A 25664-nucleotide genomic window follows, 5' to 3' on the forward strand; every position below is an offset into this window, starting at 1 on the left:
AGGATCAGTCAATGATAGCTAACATCATTTTTAATAATGTATATAATAAATCATGGAGCACAGTGCCTGGCTTATAGGAAGTGTTCAGGACATGAAATGATAAAAGTTATACTTTTCGCCAGAAAAAATGTTTATGAGACAGAATAAACTTTACAGACAAGGACAGAGAATTTGAATCTGCTGCTTAAAGACCAAAGTAGGTGACTTTGGAAAGCTGTTACGTGCTCTGCACCTGACTTTCATCAGGCTCCTCTGTGACAAATACACAGCCCAAAGCACTGGGCTCTGCCCTGGAGCCTCTTGGCCACCCCCACCACATCACTAATGAGCAAATCCAAGCTTCCGGAAGCCTCTAAGAGAACATTCCAACTAAGAAACTGGAGTTTTTGATGAGGACCCAGAACAGGAAATGACATTGACCCTCCAAAGCATAATCTAAGACAGGGAGCTAGAAAAGGAACTCAGAATAGAAAATAATTGCAATTGGTTGTCCCAGGAATGAAGAGGCATTTCAACAACAGAAAATCTATAAATGTAATACACCACATGGTATGGTTAAAGGAGAAAAATGTGATCATCTCAATAACTGCAGGAAAAAGTAGGCGATAAATTTCAATAATCATTTATGATTAAACATTAGTAAAACCGAATTAAAGAGAAATTTTTGTTTCTGATAATACACATATCAAACAGCATACATAAAGGTGAAATGATAGAACTATTTCCAAACTAGGAACAAGGCAAGGATGCTGGCTATTATTCTTATTATTTGATATTATCATGGTACCCAATTAATTTTCAACAGTGATCCCAAGACTACCCACTAGGGAAAGAACAGTTTTTTTCAGCAAACTGTATTGGATATCCAAAGGAATGATGTTGGACATTCCTTTGGATATCCATATTTAAAAATGAATTAAACTGTATCACCATACCTCACACCATATTTAAGAATTAACGAGAACTGTGTCAAAGACCTTCATGTAGGGACGCCTGGGTGGTTCAGCAGTTGAGTGTCTGCCTTTGGCTCAGGGCGTGATCTTGGAGTCCAGAGATCGAGTCCCACATTGAGCTCCCTGCATAGAGCCTGCTTCTCCCTCTGCCTGTGTCTCTGCCTCTCTTTCTGTGTGTCTGTCATGAATAAATAAAATCTTAAAAAAAAAAGACTTTCATATAAATGCTAAAATATAAAACTTACATATTTTTAAAGATTTTATTTATTTGAAACAGAGAGAGAGAGCACAAGCAGGGAAGAGGGAAAAGCGGGCTCCCCACCAAGAAGGGAGTCTGACATGGGGCTCCATCCCAGGACCCTGGGATCATGCCCTAAGCTGAAGGCAGATTCCCAACCAACTGAGCTGCCCAGGCACCCCTAAAACTATAAAACTTTTAGAAGAAAACATAGGTGTAAATTTTCATAACCTGGGATTAGGTAATGATTTCTTGGATATGACACTAAAAGCATGAGCAATCAAAGAAAAAGTAGATATATTGGACATTATCAAAATAAAAACGTGTTTTATTTTTTAAAGGTTTTATTTATTTATTCATGAGAGACCGAGAGAGAGAGAGAGAGAGAGAGAGAGAGAGAGAGAGGCAGAGACAGGCAGAGGGAGAAGCAGGCTCCATGCAGGAAGCCGGATGTGGGACTTGATCCCGGAACTCTGGGATCACGCCCCAAGCCAAAGGCAGACACTGAACCTCTGAGCCACCCAGGAGTCCCAAAACTTGTGTGTTTTAAAGGACGCTATTGAGAAAGTGAAAAGACAACCCACAGAATGGGACAAAAATATTTGGACATCATATATTTGACTAGTCTACTATCTGGAATATATAAAGAACTCTTACAACTCAACAATAAGAAGACAACCCATTTTAAAAGTGGACAAAGGATTTCAGTATACTTTTCTCCAAGGAAGGCATGCAAATAGCCAATAAGAACACTAAAAAATTCTCGACATCATTAGGCATTAGAGAAATGCAAATCAAAATCAATGATGAAATAGCACTTTACACCCACTAGAATGGCTATACTTTTTTAAAATGGAAAGAAGCAAGTGTTGGCAAAGATTTGGAGAAATTAGAAACCACATGAATTTGTTGGTAGAAATGTAAAATGGTTCAGCCACTGTGGAAACTAGTATGGTACTTCCTTGAAAAGTTAAACATAGAATTACCATATGACCCAACTCTAAAATATATATACCAGAGAACTGAGAATGTGTGTTTGTACAAAAAGTTGTGCGTGAATGTTCATAGCAGTATTATTCATAGGAGCTGAAAAGTAGAAACAACATAAATATCCATCAGCTGATGAATGGATAAACAAAAAGTGGGGGATCCCTGGGTGGCGCAGCAGGGATCCCTGGGTGGCGCAGCAGTTTAGTGCCTGCCTTTGGCCCGGGGCGTGATCCTGGAGATCCGGGATCGAATCCCACGTCGGGCTCCCGGTGCATGGAGCCTGCTTCTCCCTCTGCCTGTGTCTCTGCCTCTCTGTGTGTGTGTGTGTGTGTGTGACTATCATAAATAAATAAAAATTAAAAAAAAAACAAAAAGTGGTTAGTACAGTGGAATATTATTCAGCCATTAAAAAGGAATGAGGTACTGATACATACCACCACGTGCATGAACCTTGAAAACATTATGCTAAGTTTAAAAGCCAGATACAAAACACTATGTATTGATGTATTGTATGATTCCATTTATATGAAATGTTCAAAATAGTTAAATCTGGGCAGCCCTGGTGGCTCAGCGGTTTGGCGCTGCCTTCAGCCCAGGGCCTGATTCTGGAGACCCAGGATCAAGTCCCACATCAGGCTCCCTGCAGGGAGCCTGCTTCTCCCTCTGCCTGTGTCTCTGCCTCGCTCTCTCTTATGAGTGAATAAATAAAATCTTTAAAAACAAAACAAAAAAAAAGTTAAATCTACAGGTGTTTGCCAGGGGCTGAGGAGGAGAGAAATGGAGATTGATTACTGAGTTAGGGGGTTCTTTTTGGGTTAATGAAAATGTTCTGGAGTTAAATAAGAATGATGGTTGCACAGCCTAAAAGCTCTTGAATTCACCCCTTTAAGATGATTAATTTTATGGCATGTGAATTATATTGCAATAAAAAAAACCTGAGTAATTAAAAAACCCAAGTTGGAAAATTCAGTTCCAGCAATTCTACTTCTTGGTACACACTTTAGAGACACACACTTCCTTTACACCAGAGGTGTATACAAGAATGAGTACTTTAGTAGATTTAAGATGGCCACAAATTCTTTGCATTCCCTCTCATCAAAGATGGGGTCTATTTTCCCGCCCTTTGAATCAGAGCTGGCCTTGTGATTTTCTTGAACAGAAAGAATGCAGCAGAAGTGGCTGTTGCCAAGAACTTACAGCTTCTGCTCTCACTCTCTTGGAACATTTCCAACACCTTCTGAAGAAGTCCAGCTGGAAAGAGAAGGCCAAAAATCCCAACTGAAGCTCCAGATTGAGGCCATCATAGGCCAATTAGCCAAGCTGCCTGCTGACCACAGCTACTGAGCGAGTCCAGGTAAGATCAGAAGATGCATTTGTCAACCCACAGAATCATGAGAAATAGCCAACTGTTATTGTTTTAACCCACTATGTTTTGGGGATGGTTTGTTACCCAGCAATAGCTAATTGATACAATACTGGGGCCACTTGCCTGAAAGATCAAAACTTGGGAAGCAACCCAAAGGCAGGCTGGATGGTACAGTGGGTAAGAGCCTGAACTTTCATCCTAGAATTGGGCCCCAAACCACACCCTACCACTTACCAGCTGTGTTAATGATGAGAAATTTTATTTATCTTTATTTCGTCCTAGGTGAAGAATTCAAGGGGTTGATATACAGAGTGGACTTGAGATCCTTTCTGGTAGAGAGGAACGCTATTAAGTTTTGGCCACCAACAAAATGTGGTCCATGTATGTGCTGGAGGTGGTAAAGGAGTAAATCATATATATCAAATTGGACAGTTCTTAACAATAAGATTGTACAGAAAAAGCAAGTTGTCAGGCTATTATGATTATGTAAAAGTATTTTTTAAATGTAAGGAGGAGCACGTAAACCACCTCAGAGTGTTTGCCTCTTTGAAGGTAAAGATGGGAATGGATTTCTAAGTAGAAATCAAGTATTTTTGCTTTAATCACAATATTATTATTTCTTATTATACAAAAAGGACACTGGTTGCATCATTTTGGAAGAAAACGAACACTGAAACTCCAGCATTGGTTAATTTGGTTTGGTGGGAATGTTTTCATCTTCCTCCTCCCTCAAATTCCTGTAATTAATTTAATTACAATGGTTCCAAATTCTTCCTTCCTGCATGTAGCCGTGGGGGGCTAGACTTCTCCAGCCAGCCCTGACACCTGTCTCATCACAGGCAGGCTCAGCACGGTATGCACAGCACCTGGTACTGCTCTCCAGGGCCCCCAGCTTGGGCCCACCCATGCCCACAGCTGGTTGTATTCTTGCCAGAGTTTCAGATCTCAGGCTTTGATCCTCAACGTGCTTGAAGAATATCAATTCATTAGTTTCACCTGACTGAATATAAGGGGTTTCTCAATCCTCCAACTCCTCTGCAGAGGGCCCTGACACCTCCTAAAAGCAGCTGAGGGTAAACCATGGGGAGGAGTGTTTGTACAGAAGGTGTCTGGAAAAGGCAACACAACAGAGGCACATGCCAGAGGCGATATCCTTCCGTGGCAGGTGCCAAATGGAGGATTTTATCAGGCTCTTTAAATTTTTAAAGACTTATTGGTGATGTTTTGTCTTGCTGTCCCTGTTTTAGTGAATTGGTTCTGGCGTCCTTAACTATTGTGTATAAGGGTGTGAGAGCAAAGACCTACAAAATGCAGATTAGCAGGTGGGGGCCTGGGCTCTGGGACTCAGGAGACCTGCTCCTGGATTCTCCTGTTTGGACCCTTCTCACTTCTCAGGCCAGGGTGTTACACCCAAAGGGAGATCCTGAAGTTGTTCTTTCTGATTTTCATTGATAAGTTCTGGTTTAGACACTCCGGAAAATTGGAGTTTGGATAAGACTGGTTTTTGTTCTTGTTTTTTTAAGATTTTATTTTTAAGTAATCTCTACACCCAATGTGGGACTCAAACTCACAAGCCCGGGATCAAGTGTCACATGCTCTACCAACTGAGCCAGCCAGGAGCGCAGGATAAGACGGCTTTTTAACTCACAAATAACACATGCTCTGTGTAGAAAACTAAAAAAAAAAAAAAAATTAAAAATAAATAAAAATAAATAAATAAATAAATAAATAAATAAATAAATAAACCAAAAAAGAAGAGACAGAGTACCTATCATGTACTAGCACTGTGCTAGGACCAGGGATATCATGAGCAGCAAACTGTTAATTCCATGAGGACACACCCTTTGTTATGTTTAAAGGCTGACACTGGACTCCCAGGGTGTGATCCTGGAGGCCTGGGATCGAGTCCCACATCGGGCTCCCTGCATGGAGCCTGCTTCTCTCTCTGCCTGTGTCTCTGCCTCTCTCTGTGTGTCTCTCATGAATAAATAAAATCTTTTTTAAAAAATTTATTTCTCAATTTTTTGATATAATACAATCTATTTCTCAATTTTAAAAAAAGAAATGTTCTAAGAAGTATTTCTCAGAGTATAGTCCTGGTATTAGGTGGTTTTAAATCACATAGACCGGGACTCCTGGGTGGCTCGGTGGTTGAGTGTCTGCCTTCAGCTCAGGGCATGATCCTGGTCTGGGGATCAAGTCCTGCATCAGGCTCCCTGCGAGAAGCCTGCTTCTCCCTCTGCCTGTGTCTCTGCCTCTCTCTCTGCATCTCTCATAAATAAATAAACAAACAAACAAATAAAATCTTTAAAAAAAATTGAGGAACCCTATCACCCAGCAATTGCACTACGAAGGATTTACCCCAAGATACAAATGATCTGTGATCTGAAGGGGCACTGGCACCCCAATGTTTATAGCAGCAATGTCCACAATAGCTAAACTATGGAAAGAGCCCATATGTCCATCAACAGATGAATGGATAAATAAGATCTGGTATACACACACACACACACACACACACACACACACAGTGGAATGCTACTCAGCCATCAAAAATGCAATCTTGCCATTTGCAATGACATGGATGGAACTAGACGATATTACCTAAGGGAAATAAGTCAACCAGAGAAAGACAATTATCATATGATTTCACTCATATGTGGAATTTAAGAAATAAAACAGAGTATCACGGGGGAAAGAGGAAAAAAAATAAAACAAGATTAAATCAGAGAGGGAAACAAACCATAACAGACTCTTAACCATAGGATGCAAACTGAGGGTCGCTGGAGGGGTGGGGGTGACCAGGTGATGTAATGAGCACTACGTGTTAGATAAGACTGACGAATCACTGCCTTCTGAAACCAATAATATATTATATGTTAATTAATTTAAGTTTAAAAAAGATTATTTTAGAGGTTGAGGGAGATGCCGAAGAAAAGGGAGAGGGAGAAGGAGGAAGCAGACTCCCTGATGAGCACAGAGCCTGATGCAGGGCTCAATCTCACTATCCTGAGATCATGACCTGAGCTGAAATCAAGTGTCAGATGCTTAACTGACTGAGCCACGCAGGTGCCCCCAAGACTTGGCAGTTTTAAATGATCAGTCTGACAGTAGTGCAGGAAACACGTTGGAGTGAGACTACGGAAGGCTATTGCATTCATCCCGGAGAGAGATGATAGAATAAGGTGCACAAAGCATTCAGCATTTAATGATATGGAATAAGGGTGAGTTACTACCCCCAATGAAGCAGGCAAGTAAGGGATGCTTGAACTAATGAGTAGGTAAAGTTCAGAGTCCAGAGATAGATTTGTGTATCCTCTAGAATTTTTGAGCTTCCTCCAGTGAATGCTAGAATTTCTTACCCATATCAAGTTATTTGAGCTGAAGTCTGATAGTTTATCCTCCATTCATATTTGCATCCTCCTACTTGTGTTCCTCCTCATTGCCATGAGCTGGGAGGGAGAATTTCAAGGAGCGAGCTCTAACACTTCTCATTAGCTGTGTGACCTGGTAAGTCACCCAGTCTCTCTGAACTCAGTTTCTTCTTTTCTTCTTCTTCTCCTTCTCCTCCTCCTCCTCCTCCTCCTCCTTCTCCTTCTTCTTCTTCTAATTCTTTCTTCTAGATTTTGTTTATTTATTCATGAGAGACACAAAGAGAGAGGCAGAGACACAGGCGGAGGGAGAAGCAGGCTCCCTGTAGGGAGCTCAGTGCGGAACTCAATCCCAGGACCCCAGGATCACAACCTGAGCCAAAGGCAGACTTTCCACCACTGAGCCACCCAGGTGCCCCTCAGTTTCATCTTCTGTAAAATGAGGATGCTGATATCTATTCTGTCCATTGCAGGGATCAGGAAATAACTGTACAAAAAAATGTTTTCAAAATGCAAGAAAAAGTATTACTATAATCTCATTCAATAAATATTTATTAAGCAGCTCCTGAGTGCCAGCCAGGAGCTGTTGGTGCTGGGAGTATAGCAATAGAGTGCAGGGCGGAGACAAAAAATCGAGCTCTTATGAGGTTGGTTTTTTAGAGTTCCATTTAGATTCTGGGATTTTTGGATTTTGATCATAGTTTCCAAATTGTCAGATAACCTTAGACCCCTGTTAAAAAGTATAGACTCTTGGTCTAACCACAGTCTTGGTCAGAATGGGGAAGGTAGAATGGAGGAAGGATTCATGAACTCTTCAAAATTATTCAGAAAGGACTGATGATAAGAGATTAAGTGGATTAAACTGCCTCTTTTTTTTCTTTTCCAAATTCTGATCAGCTGTTCAGCAATCCTGCACATATGTCTGTTCATACACTGAGTTTTCCAAAACATTCCTAATAATAAGTGGCTTCAGATGGCTCCTAGGGAAAACAAGTCCAAACATTAGAACCAGCCATGTGACCTTGAAGGAGCAGAGAGCAGAGGTGCTGTCCTCGGCGGTGTTTTTGTCTGCCATGGAGCTTGCTGTGCAACCGTGGGCAGGTCACTTTCCTGTTCTGGATCTAGGTGTCCTCATCACCAAAACAAGGTCACGGTTTCCTGACTACCAGTTCACAGAGGAGTGCTGGGTTTACTGCTTCAAAATCACCTGGGAAGCTTTTAAATATCCAGATTCCTGGGCCCTGTGGACCGGCGAATATGATTCAGTAGAGCTAGGATGGCATCCATCACCTTCTCTATTTTTAATTAGCTTTCTGGGCAATTTTTGATATGCATCCAGATTTGGGATGTTACTTAGAGTAGGTCAAACTCTCTGTGCCTCAGTTTTGTAAAATGTAAATGTAAAATGTAATCTGTCAAATGTGATCCTCAGATGGTGGATTTGAGTAAGTTAATTTCTATAATGAGCTGAGAACACTGGCCCATACTGGGTACCATGGAAGTTTTAACTCTTCCATCCAATCGAGAAGGCAAAACCATCGTGAGTCTTTAAAGCAGAGGGAACTGAATGCAGACATGATGGAGAGGCTGAGAAGTCAAATAGGGGACAGGGATGCAACCTATAGATTAGGCAGAAAGATGTCATCCACTACCTAGCAGGAAACGAGAGGGAAAAGGTGGTGTTACTGGAGCCCAGATTCTGGATCCACAGAATGGACCCACAGCTGGAGCTATAGACAAGACACAGCCATTGCCAAGACACTGCTGCAGGAGAATGAACACCCTGGCTGGTTGTCCCACCCTCCAGTCTCCCACTAGTGCTTCCTACTGGCTGACCCCAGCAGGAAGTCCTCTCTCAAGTGAGCTGGGGAAACCTCATCTGCAGGTCACCCATGCCCCTCAGGGGAAGGATGAAGAATGGCTTTGAGAACAGATTATTATTATTTTGTCATTGTTATTGTTACTATTATTATTTTCTTTAAGTCTCTTTTGGCCATACAAGTCTCAAAGTTTCTAGACTTTAGCCAACCACTCGGATCTTCGGGGCTTTGTGAGTGCTTATTGATTAATTGATTCTATGCACTCAGTGTACACACATACATAAATGCTTGGCCTCTGATCTCTGGAAACTGACAGCTCAGGCCTTGGCAAAAATTTACTGATGCTGAAGTCCGCACAGCCCCTCCCAAGACTTAAGGAAAGGGAAGGTATATGAATCCGGTTTCCTGCTGGGGATCAGTAGCCTCAGCACTTTGCAGGCTTCAGAAGTGATACATGGGAGGAGCTGGCCAGTGACATCACCAGACCAAAAGGAAGGTCCCAGAAAAATCAAGAACAAATATAAAGAAGCAAGACCATGGAATCATTTGTGCAGAGCACTGGGCAGTGGAGGAGAGGGACAGGAAATAGGGCCTCACCTAGTTTTAAGACTACTTCCTAGAAAAATCTGCAAAACACCAACTTGTCTTTGGGACACATCCCCCTAAGTGTGCTGTGTGGGAGTGGAGATGTGGGACGTTTGCTACCAAAAATGGGCAGAAAAGCTCTTCCTAAATGTTTCCAGGAGGACCCAAAATTTAACCTTGAACCAGGGGCAAATATGTTTATCTTAAGAGTTTTTTTTTTTTTAAGAGAAAGGATTGGATATTGTGGAATTCTTCCTAATATACCAAAGACCTGCTTCACAGATTCATTCTTTCAGCAAATATTGATGGATAACGGTTTGGCAGCTAGTTCAGTGAGCTTCGGAGTGAGGCAAAACTGGGTTATACCATGGTTTTGCCTCTGCCTTAGCTCTGGGGTCTTGGGCAAGGGACTTTACCCCAATTTCCTCATCCGTGAAAGGGAGTAATATGAACTACTGTGTAGAGTTGTGAGGATTGGAATGAGTTCATGCATGAAAGTAATTAGTACAGAGTCTGAATCCAGTGTGTACTCAGGAAATGGTAGTAGTTCATTTTATTATGACTCCTATTATTTGTAGGATACTTCTCAAAACACTTAACCCTATATTAGCTCATTGGATCTCACCTCACTCAGCTCTGTGAGGTGGGTCAGGCAACCCACACTGGTTTTGCTTCTACTATGCATCTAGCACCCTGTCAGATGTTTATCAGTTACATCCTGTTGATTTCATCCATTCAGTATGTATTTGATATTTTATGCTAGGCTGTTCTGTGCATTTAGGCTACAACAGTGAAGAAAGACAAAAACACTTATCTTTCATAGAGGATACATTCCATGAGGGAAGAGGGACAAAAAACACAGTTTAACAAACATTTAGGTTTATCATGTTCTAAGGTGTTTTATAGGGATGCCTAGGTGGCTCAGCGGTTGAGTATCCGCCTTTGGCCCAGGGTGTGATCCTGGAGACCCGGGATCAAGTCCCATGTAAGGCTCCCTGCGAGGAGCCTGCTTCTCCCTCTGCCTGTGTCTCTGTCTCTCATGAATAAATAAAATCTTTAAAAAAAATAGTGTTTTATAAGTAGTGGCTCATAATCTATGAGGAAGGTGTTATTTTGCTTATCCCATTCTATAGATCAGCATACTGGAGCACAAGGGAGTTGGAAGTCACTTGCCTAAGATCTCATAGATAAGGAGAGCTGGATTCAGGATTTAAAGCCAGACAGTATGACTTTGGAGTCCTTGCTTTTTTTTTTTTTTTTTTAAGATTTTAAATTTATTTACTTGTGAGAGAAGTGGAGCAAGAACGAGCAGGGGGAGGAGCAGAGGGAGAAGGAGAAGCAAATTCCCCACTGAGCAGGGAGCCCAACACGGCGTCCATCCCAGGACCCTGAGATCATGACCTGAGACAAAGTCAGTTGCTTAATCAACTGAGCCACCCAGGTGCCCCCTGCCCTTTTTTAAAGTAGGCTCCACACCAAGCATGGAGTCTAATGCGGGGCATGAACTCATGATCCTGAGATCAAGATCTGAGCTGAGGGGCACTTGGGTGGCTCAGTCAGTTAAGTGTTTGCCTTTGGCTCAGGTCATGATCTCAGGGATGGGCTCCCTGCTCAGTGGGGAGTCTGCTTCTCCCTCTCCCTCTGCCACTCCCCCTGCTTGTGTTCCGTCTCTCTCTCAAATAAATAAATAAATAAATAAATAAATAAATAAATAAATAAATAAATAAAATCTGAGCTGAGATCAAGAGTCGGATGCTTAACTGATTGAGCCCCCCAGGCACCCCTGGAGTCCTTGCTCTTAATTATTACTGTGTGTTGCCTCTCAGAGGAAAGAATATATATGTACTAGTAAATCAGGGTATGATAAGTGCTATGAAAAAATAAAGCAAGGTAAAGGGCAAAAAAAGGCAAATACTCTCTAAGGAGTGACACCTGAGCAGAGACCTGAAGGCATGAGGAAGAGAAGCAGGTGGACATCTTTGGGAAGGATGACCCAATAGAGGGAAGCACAGCTGCAAAGGCTGGAGACAGGCCACACCTGGTGTGTTCTGAGAAGCACAAGGGAGGTGAGTGCTGGAAAAGCAGAGTGAGCATGTATAAGATGGGTCAGGGAACGAAAGACACCTCAGGTGGGAAGGATGCTATTGCCTTTTGCTGAGATGGACAAATTGTAAGAGGAGCAGGTTTGTAGGAGCAGGTCAGGAGTTCAGTTTGGGATAACAGGAACAACTAGCTGCAGAGGGCTTTGAGGGATTAAATAACTCACCCTAGGTCATCCGGGCAGTCGTCTTTAGAAGCAAGCTTCAGACCCTTGTCTGCCAACCCTAACTTCAGTACCACACAGGCCTTTTCCTGGGTGGGTGCCGTGGGGAATCTGCAGAAGTTATAATCTGACAGTCCCAATCCCTGATCCCAAGGAGCTTCCAAGGAGGGAGAAAAGAGGTGCTGGAGAGTAAGGGAGAAAGACAGAGTAACAATGCCACAGATTCCACACCACCGTAAAGAGCATGAGTTTATTTTTTTAAGAGATTTTATTTATTTACTTGGGAGACTGAGTGAGAGAGCATGAGTTGAGGTGGGGGCAGAGGAAGAGGGAGAAGCAGACTCTCAGCTGAGCAGGGTGCCCGATGCCGGGCTCGATCCTGGGACCCCAGGATCATGACCTGAACAGAAGGCAGATGCTTAACTGACTGAGCCACCCAGGCACCCCAGGAACATGAGTGTAAATGGGAAGTGCAGACAAGAAGCACAGAAAAAGTGCTTCTGTTTTTTTAATCAGGGAAAAGTTTCCTTTCCTTGCATTTCTTTTTCTTTGCTCTCTCATTTTGTGCACTTCTTTTTGAAAAAGCAAAGAGTGAGGGTGCCTGGGTGGCTCAGTCAGTTCAGCATCTGACTCTTGGTTTCAGCTTGGGTCGTGGGGTCAAGCCCTTTGTTGGGCTTCACACTTGATGTGAAGTCTGCTTGGGTTTCTCTCTCCCTCTGCCCCTCCCCTTCACCCATACTCTCTAAATAAATAAATAATATCTTAAAGAAAAAAAGAAAGAGCGAGCAGAGTGAAAGACTCTTGGCTCTGTGTGGAGGGTGTCAGGGACAGTACAAACATCTCAGTGTTGACGGCCCAGCTCTGTCTGACATGGGAAAGCCCCAGAGGCTCAGGGTGCTACGTAGGCAAGTTTCCCCACAGATTGCCCCCAGTATTGATGCTTTCCCATCATGACAAACGCATATTCCCAGGCCAGACCTCTCTCCTGAACTGACGTCTCCAACTACAGCTTCCTCAATATGCTGCTACCAGGCATCTCTAAATACAACCCAATTTGAAGTCCTGATCTTCCCCCAATCCCAAACTTGTTCTACCTGCAATGAGATGCCAAGAAGCTCACCCTGCGGCAAGGATTCATGTGACTTACTAAGGAAGGGTTCCCAGGAGGAACAGGGAAAGAAGTGGGAGAAATGGGATCCCTGGGTGGTGCAGCGGTTTGGCGCCTGCCTTTGGCCCAGGGCGCGATCCTGGAGACCCGGGATCGAATCCCACATCGGGCTCCCGGTGCATGGAGCCTGCTTCTCCCTCTGCCTGTGTCTCTGCCTCTCTCTCTCTCTCTGTATGACTATCGTAAATAAATAAAAAAAAAATTAAAAAAAAAGAAATGAAAAACTTAAGTTAAAAAAAAAAAAGAAGTGGGAGAAATAAGATAGAGAAGACAAGAAGCGGAACACCTGGTTGGCTCAGTCGGAAGAGCATGCAAGTCTTGATCTCATGATTGGGGGTAGAGATTACTAAAAAGAATAAAAAATAAAAAACAGATAATTTAAAAATAATAATAATAAAAAAGAAGGGGCACCTGGGTGGCTCAATCGATAAAGCATCTGACTCTGGATCTCAGTTCAGGTCTTGATCTTAGGGTCTTGAGGTCAAGTCCCGAGTTGGGCTCCATGTCCATTTTAAAAGAGCAAGGGTAAAAAAAATAAGTAAAAAAAAAATAAGATTAAAATAAAATAATAAAATAAAATAAAATAAAATAAATAAAATAAAATAAAATAAAATAAAATAAATAAAATAAATAAAATAAAATAAAATAGCAAGGGTGTTATTTTGGGCCGAGTCTCCGCAGGGTAGTTTCAGCCTGACCCCCAGAGGAATGCTGGATGTAATTACCTCTGGGAAATTGGCAGGTGAAAAGGGGGCTGGGCTTCCCTATTACAGTATCAGTTGGTCACTGGCTAAGGGCTGGGAAGTGAGCCCCTGGGCACTTCCTTGCAAGGCCAAAGGGACTCCAATAGCAGATGAGCAGATCTCTGAAGAGAGTCACGTGCAGGCTACTAGAAGCATCAGCACACAGAAGCCAAGAAGGGGAGCTCAGAAACCATCAAAGGGACCCCAGGGAGTATCTGAGCAGTACCCTGACAGTGTCTACCATACACACCTTCCCAAACTCAAGAAATGGCACTACTCTCCTCCTGGTTGCTCAGGCTCCAAACACTGGAGTCATCCTGGACCTGCTCTTTCTCTCATGCCCATATCCAATCTTTTGGTCAATCTTACTGTTGGCAATATCTTTATTTAAAAAAAATTTTTTTAAGTAATCTTTATGCCCAACTTGGGACTCTGTCTCTCAACCCCTGAATCAAGAGTCTCATGTTCTACTGACTGAGCCAGCCAGGCACACTCTGGCAATTGCTTTAAAATAAACCCAGAATATAATCACTTTTTTAAAGTAACTTTAAAAATCGTGGTAAAATTCATATGACATACAGTTCAGTGGCATTAAGTATATTCACATTGCTGTTCAACCATCACCACCATCCATCCACAGAATTCTTTTCATCATACAAAACTGAAACTCTGTACCTGATGAACATTTTGTTTATTCACTTACCTATGGATGGACACTTGGACTGCTCCTGCCTCTTGGTTATTGCAAATAATGCTGCTATGAACATGGATGTTCAAATATCTGTTTGAGCCCCTTCTCTCAATTCTTTTGAGTATGTACCCAGAAGTGGAATTGCTAAATTATATGGAAATTCTATTTTTAATTTTTTTTAGTAACTGCCATGTTGTTTTCCAAAGTGGCTGCACCATTTTTCATTCCCAGCAGTGCACAACTGTTCCAATTTCTCAACATCCTTGCCAACACATTATTTTCTGCTTTTTTAAAAAATATTTGTTTATTTGAGATAGAGAGAACATGAGGGGGGTGAGAAGGGAGAAGGAGAGGGAGAAGCAGAGTCTCCACTGAGCAAGGAACCTACCTGCCTCAACTCTGACTCCATCCCAGGACCCAGAGATCATGACCTGAGCTGAAGGCAGACAGGCAGACATGTAATCAACTGAGCCACCCAGGCACCCCTCTGGGTTCTTTTTAATTTGATAATTTTTATCCCTTCTATGATCTCCACCCTAAACCAAGCTGTTTAAATTTCTGCCTGTTGTTTGCAGTAGGATCCCAGTTGACCTCCCTGCCTCTACTTCCATTCCCTGTGGTCTCAATGCCACTCCTCTGCTCACAATCTCCAATGTCTTCCTTCCCTTCCACTCAGCAGAAGTCCAAGTTCTTACAATGGCCTATGATGCTCTGCAAGATTCGTTCCTCAACCTCCCAGCTCTGACTCATTTCCTACTTGTCACTCTACCCCAGCCATTCTGGCTTTTTTTTTTTTTTTTTTTTTCTGTTCCAAGTAATCTACTGCCTCAGGGCCTTTGCCTGGGTTTGTCTGCCTGGAATGCTCTTCCTTCATATCCTGGGTGTAACTTGCTTCTTCATTTCTTTCAGGTATTGTTCAAATGCCCATTTCTCAGAGAGGCCTCTTGGCATCACCCATTGTGCACCCACCCCTCATCCGTTTTCTGCCTTTCTCCTCCTGCCTCATGACTGGAGAGAATGACCCCTCGACACTGTGCCAACTGAGCTTTCTTGCCCTCAGGCTTCTGGGTGGGTTTGGCCCACCAAGAGATGAATGGCAAAAGGAGGAAGATGCTGAAGATTTCCTGCATCTTACCTGCTCTTGGCATTGAGTGAGTGGCAGGACATTGACTGCATTTGGGAGAGGTAGTCCTTCCTCCACTCTCCAGCTGCCTGCCAACTCCCAAGTATCAATGACATCATTTCCTCCCTTGGCTCTTCATTCCTCAAAGTTCTAAGGCCCCTCTCTCATTGGTCCCTGGAGCCTCAACATCCCTTTTGATTCTCTGAACCCTGCCCATTCCTTTAGTCCCTTCACTGAGACTTGAACCACCCAATCTGGAGTCTGTCTCTTGTTGGCCCCAACTGAAACACCTTCCAGATCACTTTCTGTATAGTCTCCAACCCTACCTTCTGTCTCACGTGTTTTTTTTCTTCCTTCCTTCTTTCCTTCCTTCCTTCCTTCTTTTTCTTTCCCTCCTTCCTCTCTCTCTTTCTTTCTGTCTCTTTGCCCATTGCAGGGCTTGAACTCACAGCCCTGAGATAGAGTCCCAGGCTCCACCAACTGAGCTAGCCAGGCGCCCCTACCTTCCATCTCAGGAATTGGCACTTCCCATTTCACCCTTCTTCATCTACACAGCACATATGGTCTTTAAAAAAAAAAAAAAAAAAGATCATTCATTCGAGACAGAGAGAGAGGCAGAGACATAGGCAGAGGGAGAAGCAGGCTCCCTGCGGGGAGCCCGATGGGGGATTCCATCCCAGGAGCCCGGGATCACGCTCTGAGCCCAAGGCAGATGCTCGACTGAGCCACCCAGGTGCCCCATAGCAGGTATTATCTAACACACATTTACTTCTTTGGTTATTTTCCTCACCCCCCCACCCCCAACTCTCCAGGCTGCAGATTTGTAACAGTTTGTTCAGTGTCGCATCTCCAGTGCTCGGCAGATAGCAGGCTACCGGCGAGGATTTGTTGGGTGAATGAGCCGAATGGCCCAGGGGCCAGGGGGAGGAGCGGAGAAGCCGGCAGCGCGGCCCCAGTCGCAGCCGCAGCGCTGACTCTCGACTTCTCCGCCCGCCCCCGCCCGCGAGGCTGAGGGCCCGGGAAGCAGGCGGAAATGAGCGCGCGGAGCGGCCCTCCCGCCGGTGTTTACTTAACGGGGGCCTGCGTCCCGGGGCTCGGCTGCGGTTAACGGTCCGCTTAATGGCTTCATCTGGTTCCGGGCGGGCGCAGCGGCATCTGCGGGCCGAGGAGAGGCGGAGCCGCTGGTGCCACCCGGGGCCTCCACGCCGCGGCGCGCCCCGCGGGTACCCACCGCGCCCTCCCGCCGGGAAGGCGACCCCCGCGGCGGCCCGGGCCGGCGAGGCGGAGCTCAGCGAGCTGCCAGGCTTTTGCAGCGCGGCGTCCGCGCCCGCCCCAGCCGCTGGGCCCACGCGCGGAGCCCGGGCTCTCCCGGATACTGGATGCCAACGGCTTGCTTTCCCATCAGCTGCGAAATTCAAGGGTCACATTTCTTAGTGTGGGGAATGTGACGGTGCTAAGGACAGAAACCACTCCCCGGGCGGGGGACAAATTAGACCCCAAAGCAATAGTACCAAGCAATGTTTGGCCACTGGCTCTGTGCTGGGTACTGAAGTTAGCGTTTTAAATGTATTAATTCCTGTTTCTATGTATTGATTCGTTTAATCCTAACGTAGGGACACCTGGGTGGCTCAGTGGTTGAGCCTCTGCCTTCGGCTCAGGTCATGATCCCCGGGGTCCTGGGATCGAGTCCCCCATCAGGCCCCTGGCAGGGAGCCTGCTTCTCCCCTGTCTCTGTCTCTACCTCTCTCTGTGTGTCTCTTATGAATAAATAAAATAAATCCTAATGTATCAAAACTTTAGAGGGCAGATGTCCCATTCATTTAATGTATGTAGAACTGAGCCTCAAAGAAGTTATTTCACTTGCCTGAGGCCCTAGTACTAATCATGGTGCAACACAGGTTCAAACACTGGCATTAGGGCACCAGAGCCAAAGCTTGGCTGGAGAGAGGACTTTCACAGTCACAGCACAACCTTCCTCCTAGCCATAGGGCCTAGTGGTTGGAAAGACAGCAGGCCACTGGTTAGTCCTTGAGGGCCAAGGAATCTATAGTTGCAATCTTCAAACCCCTGAATCTGAGCTGGGGAGGAGGAAGGAGAGGGAAGAGGAGGTGTTAGCCTGGGTTGTCAGGGAAGCTGGGGAAAGTGGAGAGACCTCAGGGAGCACAACTTTGGGAAAGCTCAGCGAGCTGGGGAGACAGTGCAGCAGGGTGGAGGGATTGAGTCTCAGGAGGGTTTCTGTGTCCGGGCTCCACTTGTGTGTCCCGAAGAGGAAAGCACTTCAGGTCTAAAGTAGAGGGATGAACTCCAGCTCATCCACGTTTCTTTCAAGAAGGGGGGGCGGCAGGGTTAGGAGCGCTGCTTATGTGGGAGGCTCCCTGGAAGGCCGCTTGCATCGCAAGTGCAGTTTTCACTTAGATTCTATTCAAAATTTCAGACGAATGAAACAGCCGAGGTTTTTTAAATGTCTATTTTTTTTAAGTGTTTGCCTTTTACATGAAATTGAGAAAGTGTCATTTATATTTAGTGGGGAAGGGGGTCCCTGGAGATACTGGGGCTGATAACCGCCCCTCTATCTCGCCCCCTTTGGCGCCAGGACAGCCTCAGAACTCCGGGGCCTCCTCTCCTAGCCTCCATTTATTGAGCTGTGCAATGGAGGTAACGAGTGTTCCGCAAGTTGCCGCAGAGTCTGTAACGCGACCTCTCTGCGCCTCACCGCCAGGTTTAAACCCTACTTAGTGTCTTCAGGGCGGGCTGGCGTGGGAGGCGGAGAAAGAGGCAGGGGGCACCCCCCCCCCGTAGCCGGTTGTGGGGCGGACACACCCGGCCTCCATCAAAGCTTTGGACAACGGAATGCCTCGGGGGAGTACGAATGGGGCGCCTCTTGTTTGCAGTCGGGTTCAAATGCGTCTCCATTTTTTCCCCCCACTGCAGCCTCAAGGCACAAAAACATTTTTCTTTGCGTGCTGCGGAGGCTGAGAAGCGGGGTGGTGTTTTGTTTGTTTTTTTGTCTTGCGTTTTTCCCCTAGAACCCAGAGTCTGTGAGACAGAGCCTGGGCTCCCGCCGGGAGCAGCTCCAGGCAAGTCGAGAGGCCACAGCGCCTGCCGCACCGCGCGGGCTGCGGCCCCACCTGCGAGGGGGCGGGACCGGGCGGCGTCGGGCCAATCAGCGCCCACCTGCGCTCACCTGGCCCCCGCCCGCTGCCTCCCGCGGCCCGCGCGCTCAGAGGGACCCCGAAGGCTCCGCGAAGCACCGGCCGGCCGTCGCGGCAGCTCCTTCGTCCTTCATCCCGCAGCCATGGGGCTCCCCAAGGGGCTCCTCGCGTCCCTGCTGCGCCTCGCCCTGCTGCTCCAGGTACGCGGCGCCGGGCCCTGGCCGGCCCGGGCGTTCCGGCTGGGCGGGGTCCGCACGCGGCGGCGGCGGCGGCGGCGGCGTCGAGCCGAGCGGGGCGCGGGGCTGCTCGCGGCCGGGGCGGCACCTGGCGACGGGCGTGCGGAGCGGGGCACGCCTGCGAGCCACCCCCCTCTGCCCCTTCCCTCAGGCGCAGGTCTGCTGGCTGCCCTGCGTGGCCTCCGGGCCCGGCGGCGCGGGCGGCGGGAAGGCTGACGTGACGCTGGAGGCGCGAGGCGCGGAGCTGCAGGCGCGAGGCGCGGAGCCGGGGCCCGGCCAGGCCCGGAGGAAAGGTAGGACCTTCCCGGGGGTGCCTGGAGCTCCGGCGGGCCGGGGGCTCACGTGGTCGCGCGAGGGGCGCCTCGGGTCGGGGCTCGAGTGCGGCGGATGGAGAGCGGCGCCCCCCGACCTACGGCTGCCCCCGGCCCGGCCGGGGCGGCTCACCTAGACCTCCCCCGGGTGCGGGGCGGGGCGCTCGGCCAGCCCGGACCTGGGCAGCTGGCCCCCGCCCGCCCCGCCAGGGAATGCGGCGGCCGCGTTCCTCCCCCAGCCCCCGCGCAGGTGTGCGGGTGAGCCGTGCCCCGGGCAGCCCCCGCGCCCCTCTCGGGCCCCCTTTGTGCACCGCGCTTTGTGTCTCCGACCGACAGACCGGGTCTGTTTCTCTTCTCCGCGCTCCCCTCCCCCGCCCCCCTTCTTCCCCGGCAGCTGGAATGCACTCTTAACCCTGCCCTCCCCGGAGGGCCTGCGCCCCTCCGCCTGCCTGGAAACTGGGTCTGGCACACCTGGGCCGGGGCCATCGCGCTCGTGCATACTCCTGCCCCCCGCCCCGCCCGCAGTCTTGGACTGGAATGTTGGGGGAGGGGGGCCCCCAAGCCCGAGGTCTTCAGCTGAGGCCAGAGTGGGTGGGAGATCAAAGCGCATTTTTGATCACCCAATTTACTTGGCCCTACCCCACCCCCCACAAGTTCAAAAACTTGAGAACTGGGAGTCACTTTGGTGCGGACAACCAGGGTGTTGTGAGACCCAGGCAGCTGCCGGCTGGTGGGAGCCTCTTTCCCTCCGGCCAAGACAGGACAGAGTGTGTGTGTGTGTGTGTGTGTGTGTGTGTCTGTGTGTGTCTGTGTGTGGTGGGGGGAGGGCTGGGATACTCCACCGATCAAACCAAGTTCTTAAACAGAGGTGTAACTCAGGATCCTTGGGTGGGGTTCAGGGGATCCCTAACCCATGAAAGTGTTTAAGAACTTGCATGTGCATCTTCCTGGGAAGGGGGATCTACAGTTTACCTGGCCTTCAAAACAATTAAGAACCTTTGCCACTTAGCATTTTTCTAATGCCTTCATCAGCATACCTCTCACCCCAGGTACAAATTACCTGTTTGAATGGAGAAGTGCCAATGCCTAGGGGACAGAATGGCTCTCCTTTGTTTCTCTAAAAGAGGACTGAGGTCTGGAGTCCATAGGAGCCTCCCCCCCCCCTTCTTTTCCCGAATAACCCTGCAGATTGACAAAACAATTAACACCCAGGCTAGGCCAGGCTCCTTCAACTCTTGGCTGTAGGGAGCCAAGCAGAGGCATTAAGAGGCCATGCCTCATAAACTTTAAATTCTTGCACATGGGTTTATTACTGACTGGCTAACAAACTGCAGCTCAGCCAACCTGTAAAAATGTTAACTTGGGCAGGGCCCCAAATCCAATTCCGGCTCCCTGAGGAAGCTTTATTGCTAACCAGACCTCTGCCAAATCTGTACTCCCTCCCCGTCATTGTCAAGTTCTCTGACTACAATCTCAAGGCTTTTGAGTGTTGACTGTGCCTTATCTTTCTTACTGAAGCAAGAAATACCAGATTAACTGTCACTTCACTAAACTCCAGGTTGTTGAGGGGAAGCCGTGATCAGGTTTTCGATTTCATGGTCCAGTTGGCGAGTGTTTCCTGGTGACGTCAGGCATTTTAAAGCTTTTGAGAAAATTCTGCTTTCTTGGATGTCTGGTTTATGATTGTGAAACCGGTGGGTTCATGCCAGGAGCACACCTGGGTTATAAAACAAAGGGTAGGTTAACGTGCTTAGCTAACTCCGAGCCTCCCTGCAACATGACTGGTTCTTAGAGTAGTTTTCCTGTGAAATAAATAGGCTGCTGCCGCCTTTTTTTTAAGCAAGATTCTGGGGCGAGTTGGTCCCAATAAATTGAAACACTCCCCACAAAAAATATTGGTATTTTTCTCCTTAACTCTAAGCTGCTGACATCTTTCTCTACCTCCCCAGTTTTCTGTTTTCAGTGCATAGGATGGATCCAGCCACGTTGAAAGGGTTATCCTGAGGGTACATACAAACGCTCAAGTTTGGCCAAGCAGACAAGTTTCTTTATTGCTAAGGAACAATTGCCCCTGTTGTTCGCCCCTGGGTTATGAATATCATAGGTGTCTATGAAGTTGAGCTCAAAGAAATGATCTGATATAATTAATACCTTGTTTGCATGTGCACTTTACTCTTCAAAGCACTTCCACAACTCTGAGCTTGCTTTGTCCTCCTGACACCCTCTTGAAGCTGGTAAGGTAACTATTAAACAGCTTGAGTTCTTAATCTCAGAGTTGGAACTTCAGAGAGCCTGTAACCCCAGCCCTGCTGGAGGTTTCAAAAGTGGAGACACAGAAGCAGCTTAATGGGTTCAATTTGCTAGCCTGAACATTTCAGGAGCGTCCTTGAGGGTCACAAACATGATTTTTACCTTTAGGTTTAGTCCCAGGCAGGACCTGATACTTCAAAGGATGCCCAGTAGGTATCTGCATGAATCATGACCATCTCATGAAGGTCTGCCTGCTTTGCAGATGAAACCTGAGCGGTAGTGGCTTCACCAAAGTCATTACTACGGTGACCAGCTGAGACTTGAATGAAATTTGTGACTCCTAAGTTCCGTGGCAATTTTTACTACCAGTAAGTGGGAGGTTGAGGGGCGTCTGGGTGGCTCTGTTGGTTAAGCATCTGCCTTCATTCCCCTCAGGTCATGATCCCGGAGTCCCTAGATCCAACCCTGTGTGGGCTCTCTGCTCATCCTTCTCATCAGGGAGCCTGCTTCTCCCTCTGCCCCTCCCCCTGCTTGTACTCTCTCTGCTTTCTCACTCTTTCTCAAATAAATAAAAATAAAATCTTTAAAAAAAAAAAAAAGTGGGAGGTGGAGGAAATGAAGTGGAGTGTTGGAGCACCAGATCCCACAGATACCAATAACAACCTCTGCCCTAAGAGCAATTAGTCATTTGTTCGTTCTTATCAGAAGGTTTTCCAGAAACATTCCTGTAGGGAAACTGGCTTAGATACAGTCTCTCTGTGTCCTAGTGATGAGGCTTGGGTCAAGTGAAGCTGGGCTTGCCTGGACCAAGAGCAAGAGGTTAATCTGGAGGGAGGCACTGCTGGAATGTCTCCCCCCTACCCCAACCCCACAGTCTGAGAGGGTGCCTTCAAGTGTGGTCTGGAAGCAAAGACAAAGGAGAGGTGGGAGGAAGGAATTTGCGTGGTATTAGTTAGTACAGTGATTAAAAGCAATTGACCTAACTTGGTCTATACATCCTAAAGGACAGTTGAGAGAAGCACCTTAATTGCACTAAAAGAAATCCAGTACTTCATTATGGCTCCTCAGGTTCAGCTCACCCTTAGTCAGTGTTTGAGTAAGATTAAAGGTAACCCACATTAGCTTTGGTAGGAAACTGCAAAGTTCAGTCATGAATCTGACTGAGCATGAATTAACTTCAAGATGATCTTGCTTATTTCAACTTGTGTAAAAATTACCTTTTGTATTAGAGCCTCCATTCTGGGCCATGCCCTCTATTTATATTTTATTCTTTCAAGATACATACATTTAACATCTGTATGTGTCAGGCAGTGTTCTAGAACTGCAGCTAAAGTAATGGACAAAAAGTTCCTGCCTTTGGGGAGCTTATAGTCTAATATTTTTTTATGCTTATGATCACCTTGTGAAGCAGGTGGTAGTAACTCTTTTTTGCTGTAAAAGGAGGTAAGCAACTTGGCATAAGGTCAAGGCAATCAGCAGTGAGGCCAGGATTTTATTTTATTTTATTTTTAAAATTTTTATTTATTTTTAAGTAATCTCTACACCTAACATGGGGCTTGAACCTATGACCTCAAGATCAGGAGCCCTATGCTTTACTCACTGAGCCTCCCAGTAACCCCAAGGTTTTAAATCTGGGGGGATTCCATAGTAAATCTGCCTCAGTAATGAATATTTGGGAACTGGGGCCTTGAGCCTGGCTGGCTGCCTTCCTCGCTCAGCAGCTGGCTAAGGTTGGTTGCTGAAGCCTGTTGCACATCACTGTTAGCTTGTGCCTGGGGAGCAGGTCCCAAACCTCTAGTCTCTCTTCCCACCTCCTCACATGGCACTCTGTTCCTAGGTTACCCAGTGCAGGGTGCCCTCAACCTCCCTGCTGTGGGGTAAGGAAGGCATTGCTCACGATGAGCAGTGAATTTCTAGGGCTGCAAACTATAGCTCTGCACAGCATTTGAAAGATGATGGAGGAGAATGAGGGAGAGGAGGGCCTCCCCTGCCCAGATCAGTTGAGGCTTTGGTTCTGAGGCTGAACTGTCTCCATTCAGAGAACCACTGTATTGAAGAATAACAAATGTAGAGGAAAGTGCCCAAATGATAAGTGTACAGCCCAGTGAACATCACAGATGTAATACACTCACGTATCTGTACGAAGATCAAGAACCAGCATTACCAGGGCACCTATGTGGCTCAGTCAGTAAGCATCTGACTCTTTTTTTTTTTTTTTTTAGCATCTGACTCTTGATCTCAGCTCAGGTCTTGCTCTCAGGATTATGAGTTCAAGCCCCATGTTGGGCTCCACGCTGAGTGTGAAACCTACATGAAAAGGGAAATGGGTAGCAGGGTGGCTCAGTTGGTTGGGCATCTGCCTTTGGCTCAGGTCTTGATCCTAGGGCCCTGGGATCAAGCCCCACATCAGGCTCTCTGCTCAGCCCTTCTGCTTCTCCCTCTGCCCCTCACCCCATTTGTACACTGTCTCACTCTCACTCTCTTGCACTCTCAAATAAATAAATAAAATCTTAAAATAGCATTAGCAGCACCTCAGATGCCCCTTCCTTCCCATTCTCTACCCTCTCCAGCTGGAGAAGCACTATCTTGACTTCTAATACCATAGATTAATTTGCCTGTATTTGAATTTTATATAAAAGAATCATACAGGAGCAGCTTGGTGGCTCAGTGGTTGAGTGGCTGCCTTGGCTCTGGTCATGATCCCAGGTTCCTGGCATTGAGTCCCACATCAGACTCCCCTGCAGGGAACCTGCTTCTCTCTCTGCCTGTGTCTTTTCCTCTCTCTGTGTGTCCCTCATGAAGAAATAAAATCTTAAAAAAAAAAAAAGAATCCTATGAAATATTCTCTTGGGTTGCTGTGCCACGTTAGATTCTTCTATAGTTCTAGAGATACTTGCAGGTGATTATTAGTGTCCTATCGTATCCCATTTTGTGATGATTGGTGCTTCTACTGTTGATAGGTATTTGACGAGTTTCAGGTTTTTGGCTATTAAGACTAGTGCTGCTGTGAACGTGATTGTTCCAGTCTTTTGATGAAAAGTCTTGGTGTACATTATCTGTTAGGTACGTACCTGGGAGCAAAGCTGCTGGGTTAACTGAGGATTGCCTGAGGATCTCAGTACTGTGACTGTGTACTGAGACCACAGCTTTTCTCTGCCTTGAAGTCACCAAGTCTCTTGTAGGTTCTCTTATCCCCTTCCTCCAACAGTGTCCTCGCTGGACCCATCCATTCTGGATTCTTCATTTTTCCCTTGGTCCTATCCTAAGAGGCAGCAAGTCTTTATTTGTTTTTGGTCACATCCTTTGCATTGGGGGAGAAATCCTTCCCTTTATTTGTCCTTAGCCGATGCTTGTTATTCTCCCCCAAAATAGAAAGGGAATCTGGAAGTGGACCTGAATTTCTTAGGTGAGGTTTTCTTCCCGGGTAAATTTAATCCTGGACAGTACAGTGTATGAGTGGGGAGCAGCAGCCTCGAATGGGCAAGGTGGTCAAGTCCAGCTCCTCCCTCATTATGGAGACAATGAGGTATCTGAGACCCAAGGACAAGTTGGTCATTCAGCCAACAAATGTCTGAGTACCTACTGGGTGTTAGACATTCAGAGATGACAAAGACTCATTAATGTCCCTGAACTCCGCGATTAGAGGAGGAAGCAATCAGCCACTAGGCAATTTTAATTATGAATCTGACATTCGGGATCCCTGGGTGGCTCAGCAGTTTAGCACCTGCCTTCGGCCCAGGGCATGATACTGGGGACCTGGGATCGAGTCCCACATCAGGCTCCCTGCATGGAGCCTGCTTCTCCCTCTGCCTGTGTCTCTGCCTCTCTCTCTCTCTCTCTCTGTCGCCATGAATAAATAAATAAATCTTTAACAACAACAAAAAGAATCTGAGTTTCAACAAATATTTATTCAGTTACCTACTAAGTGCCAGATACTACTGTTCTAGGTGTATGGTTACATTAGTGAGCAAAACATGCCTAAAACACAGGCTTCATGGGCCATTTACCTGCTAGTGGAGGAAGACAGAAAAATAAGCCCTATATATAATAAGTGTATATATACTATGCAGTATATATGGTATAATATATATTATGTTTTATATGTACATACAGTAGATAACATATGTTGTATATACATATGATCCAGCAGGAGGTGGGGAAGATAAATATGGAGGCATGTAGGAAGGGCTGCTGACCTGTTCTCAGGGGGACTTGAAGGAAGTGATGTCCAAGTGGAAGGCTGTGGAAGATTATGCAAGGGAGTTGGGGCAGGAGAGTTCCTGGCAAGGGAACAGTATGGGGGCCAGGCCCTTCAACATATTTAGTCTGGCTGGACCATGGAGTGTAAGGTGGGAAGAGGCAAGAGGAGGAGTAGGGAGGGTCCAGTCCAGCTGGAGTTTGTCC

General features: G+C 46.5%; 1 protein-coding gene across 4 annotated transcripts in view; it reads left to right on the plus strand.

The window, feature by feature from the left end:
- Positions 1 to 18243: 18243 nt before the first annotated feature.
- CDH3 (cadherin 3) overlaps positions 18244 to 25664 on the plus strand; it is a 47547-nt gene continuing 40126 nt past the window's right edge. The window contains exons 1-2 of one of the 4 annotated variants that reach the window (XM_055304874.1): positions 18244 to 18663; positions 18851 to 18992. In XM_055304874.1, the coding sequence (XP_055160849.1) occupies positions 18607 to 18663; positions 18851 to 18992 (199 nt within the window). In that variant the 5' untranslated portion in view covers positions 18244 to 18606. The remainder of the gene's footprint in view (positions 18664 to 18850; positions 18993 to 25664) is intronic. The other 3 variants (XM_055304872.1, XM_055304870.1, XM_055304871.1) reach the window with 3 other exon arrangements.

The sequence above is a fragment of the Nyctereutes procyonoides genome, unplaced genomic scaffold (genome assembly GCF_905146905.1).
Source record: "Nyctereutes procyonoides isolate TBG_1078 unplaced genomic scaffold, NYPRO_anot_genome, whole genome shotgun sequence".
NCBI lineage: Eukaryota > Metazoa > Chordata > Mammalia > Carnivora > Canidae > Nyctereutes > Nyctereutes procyonoides.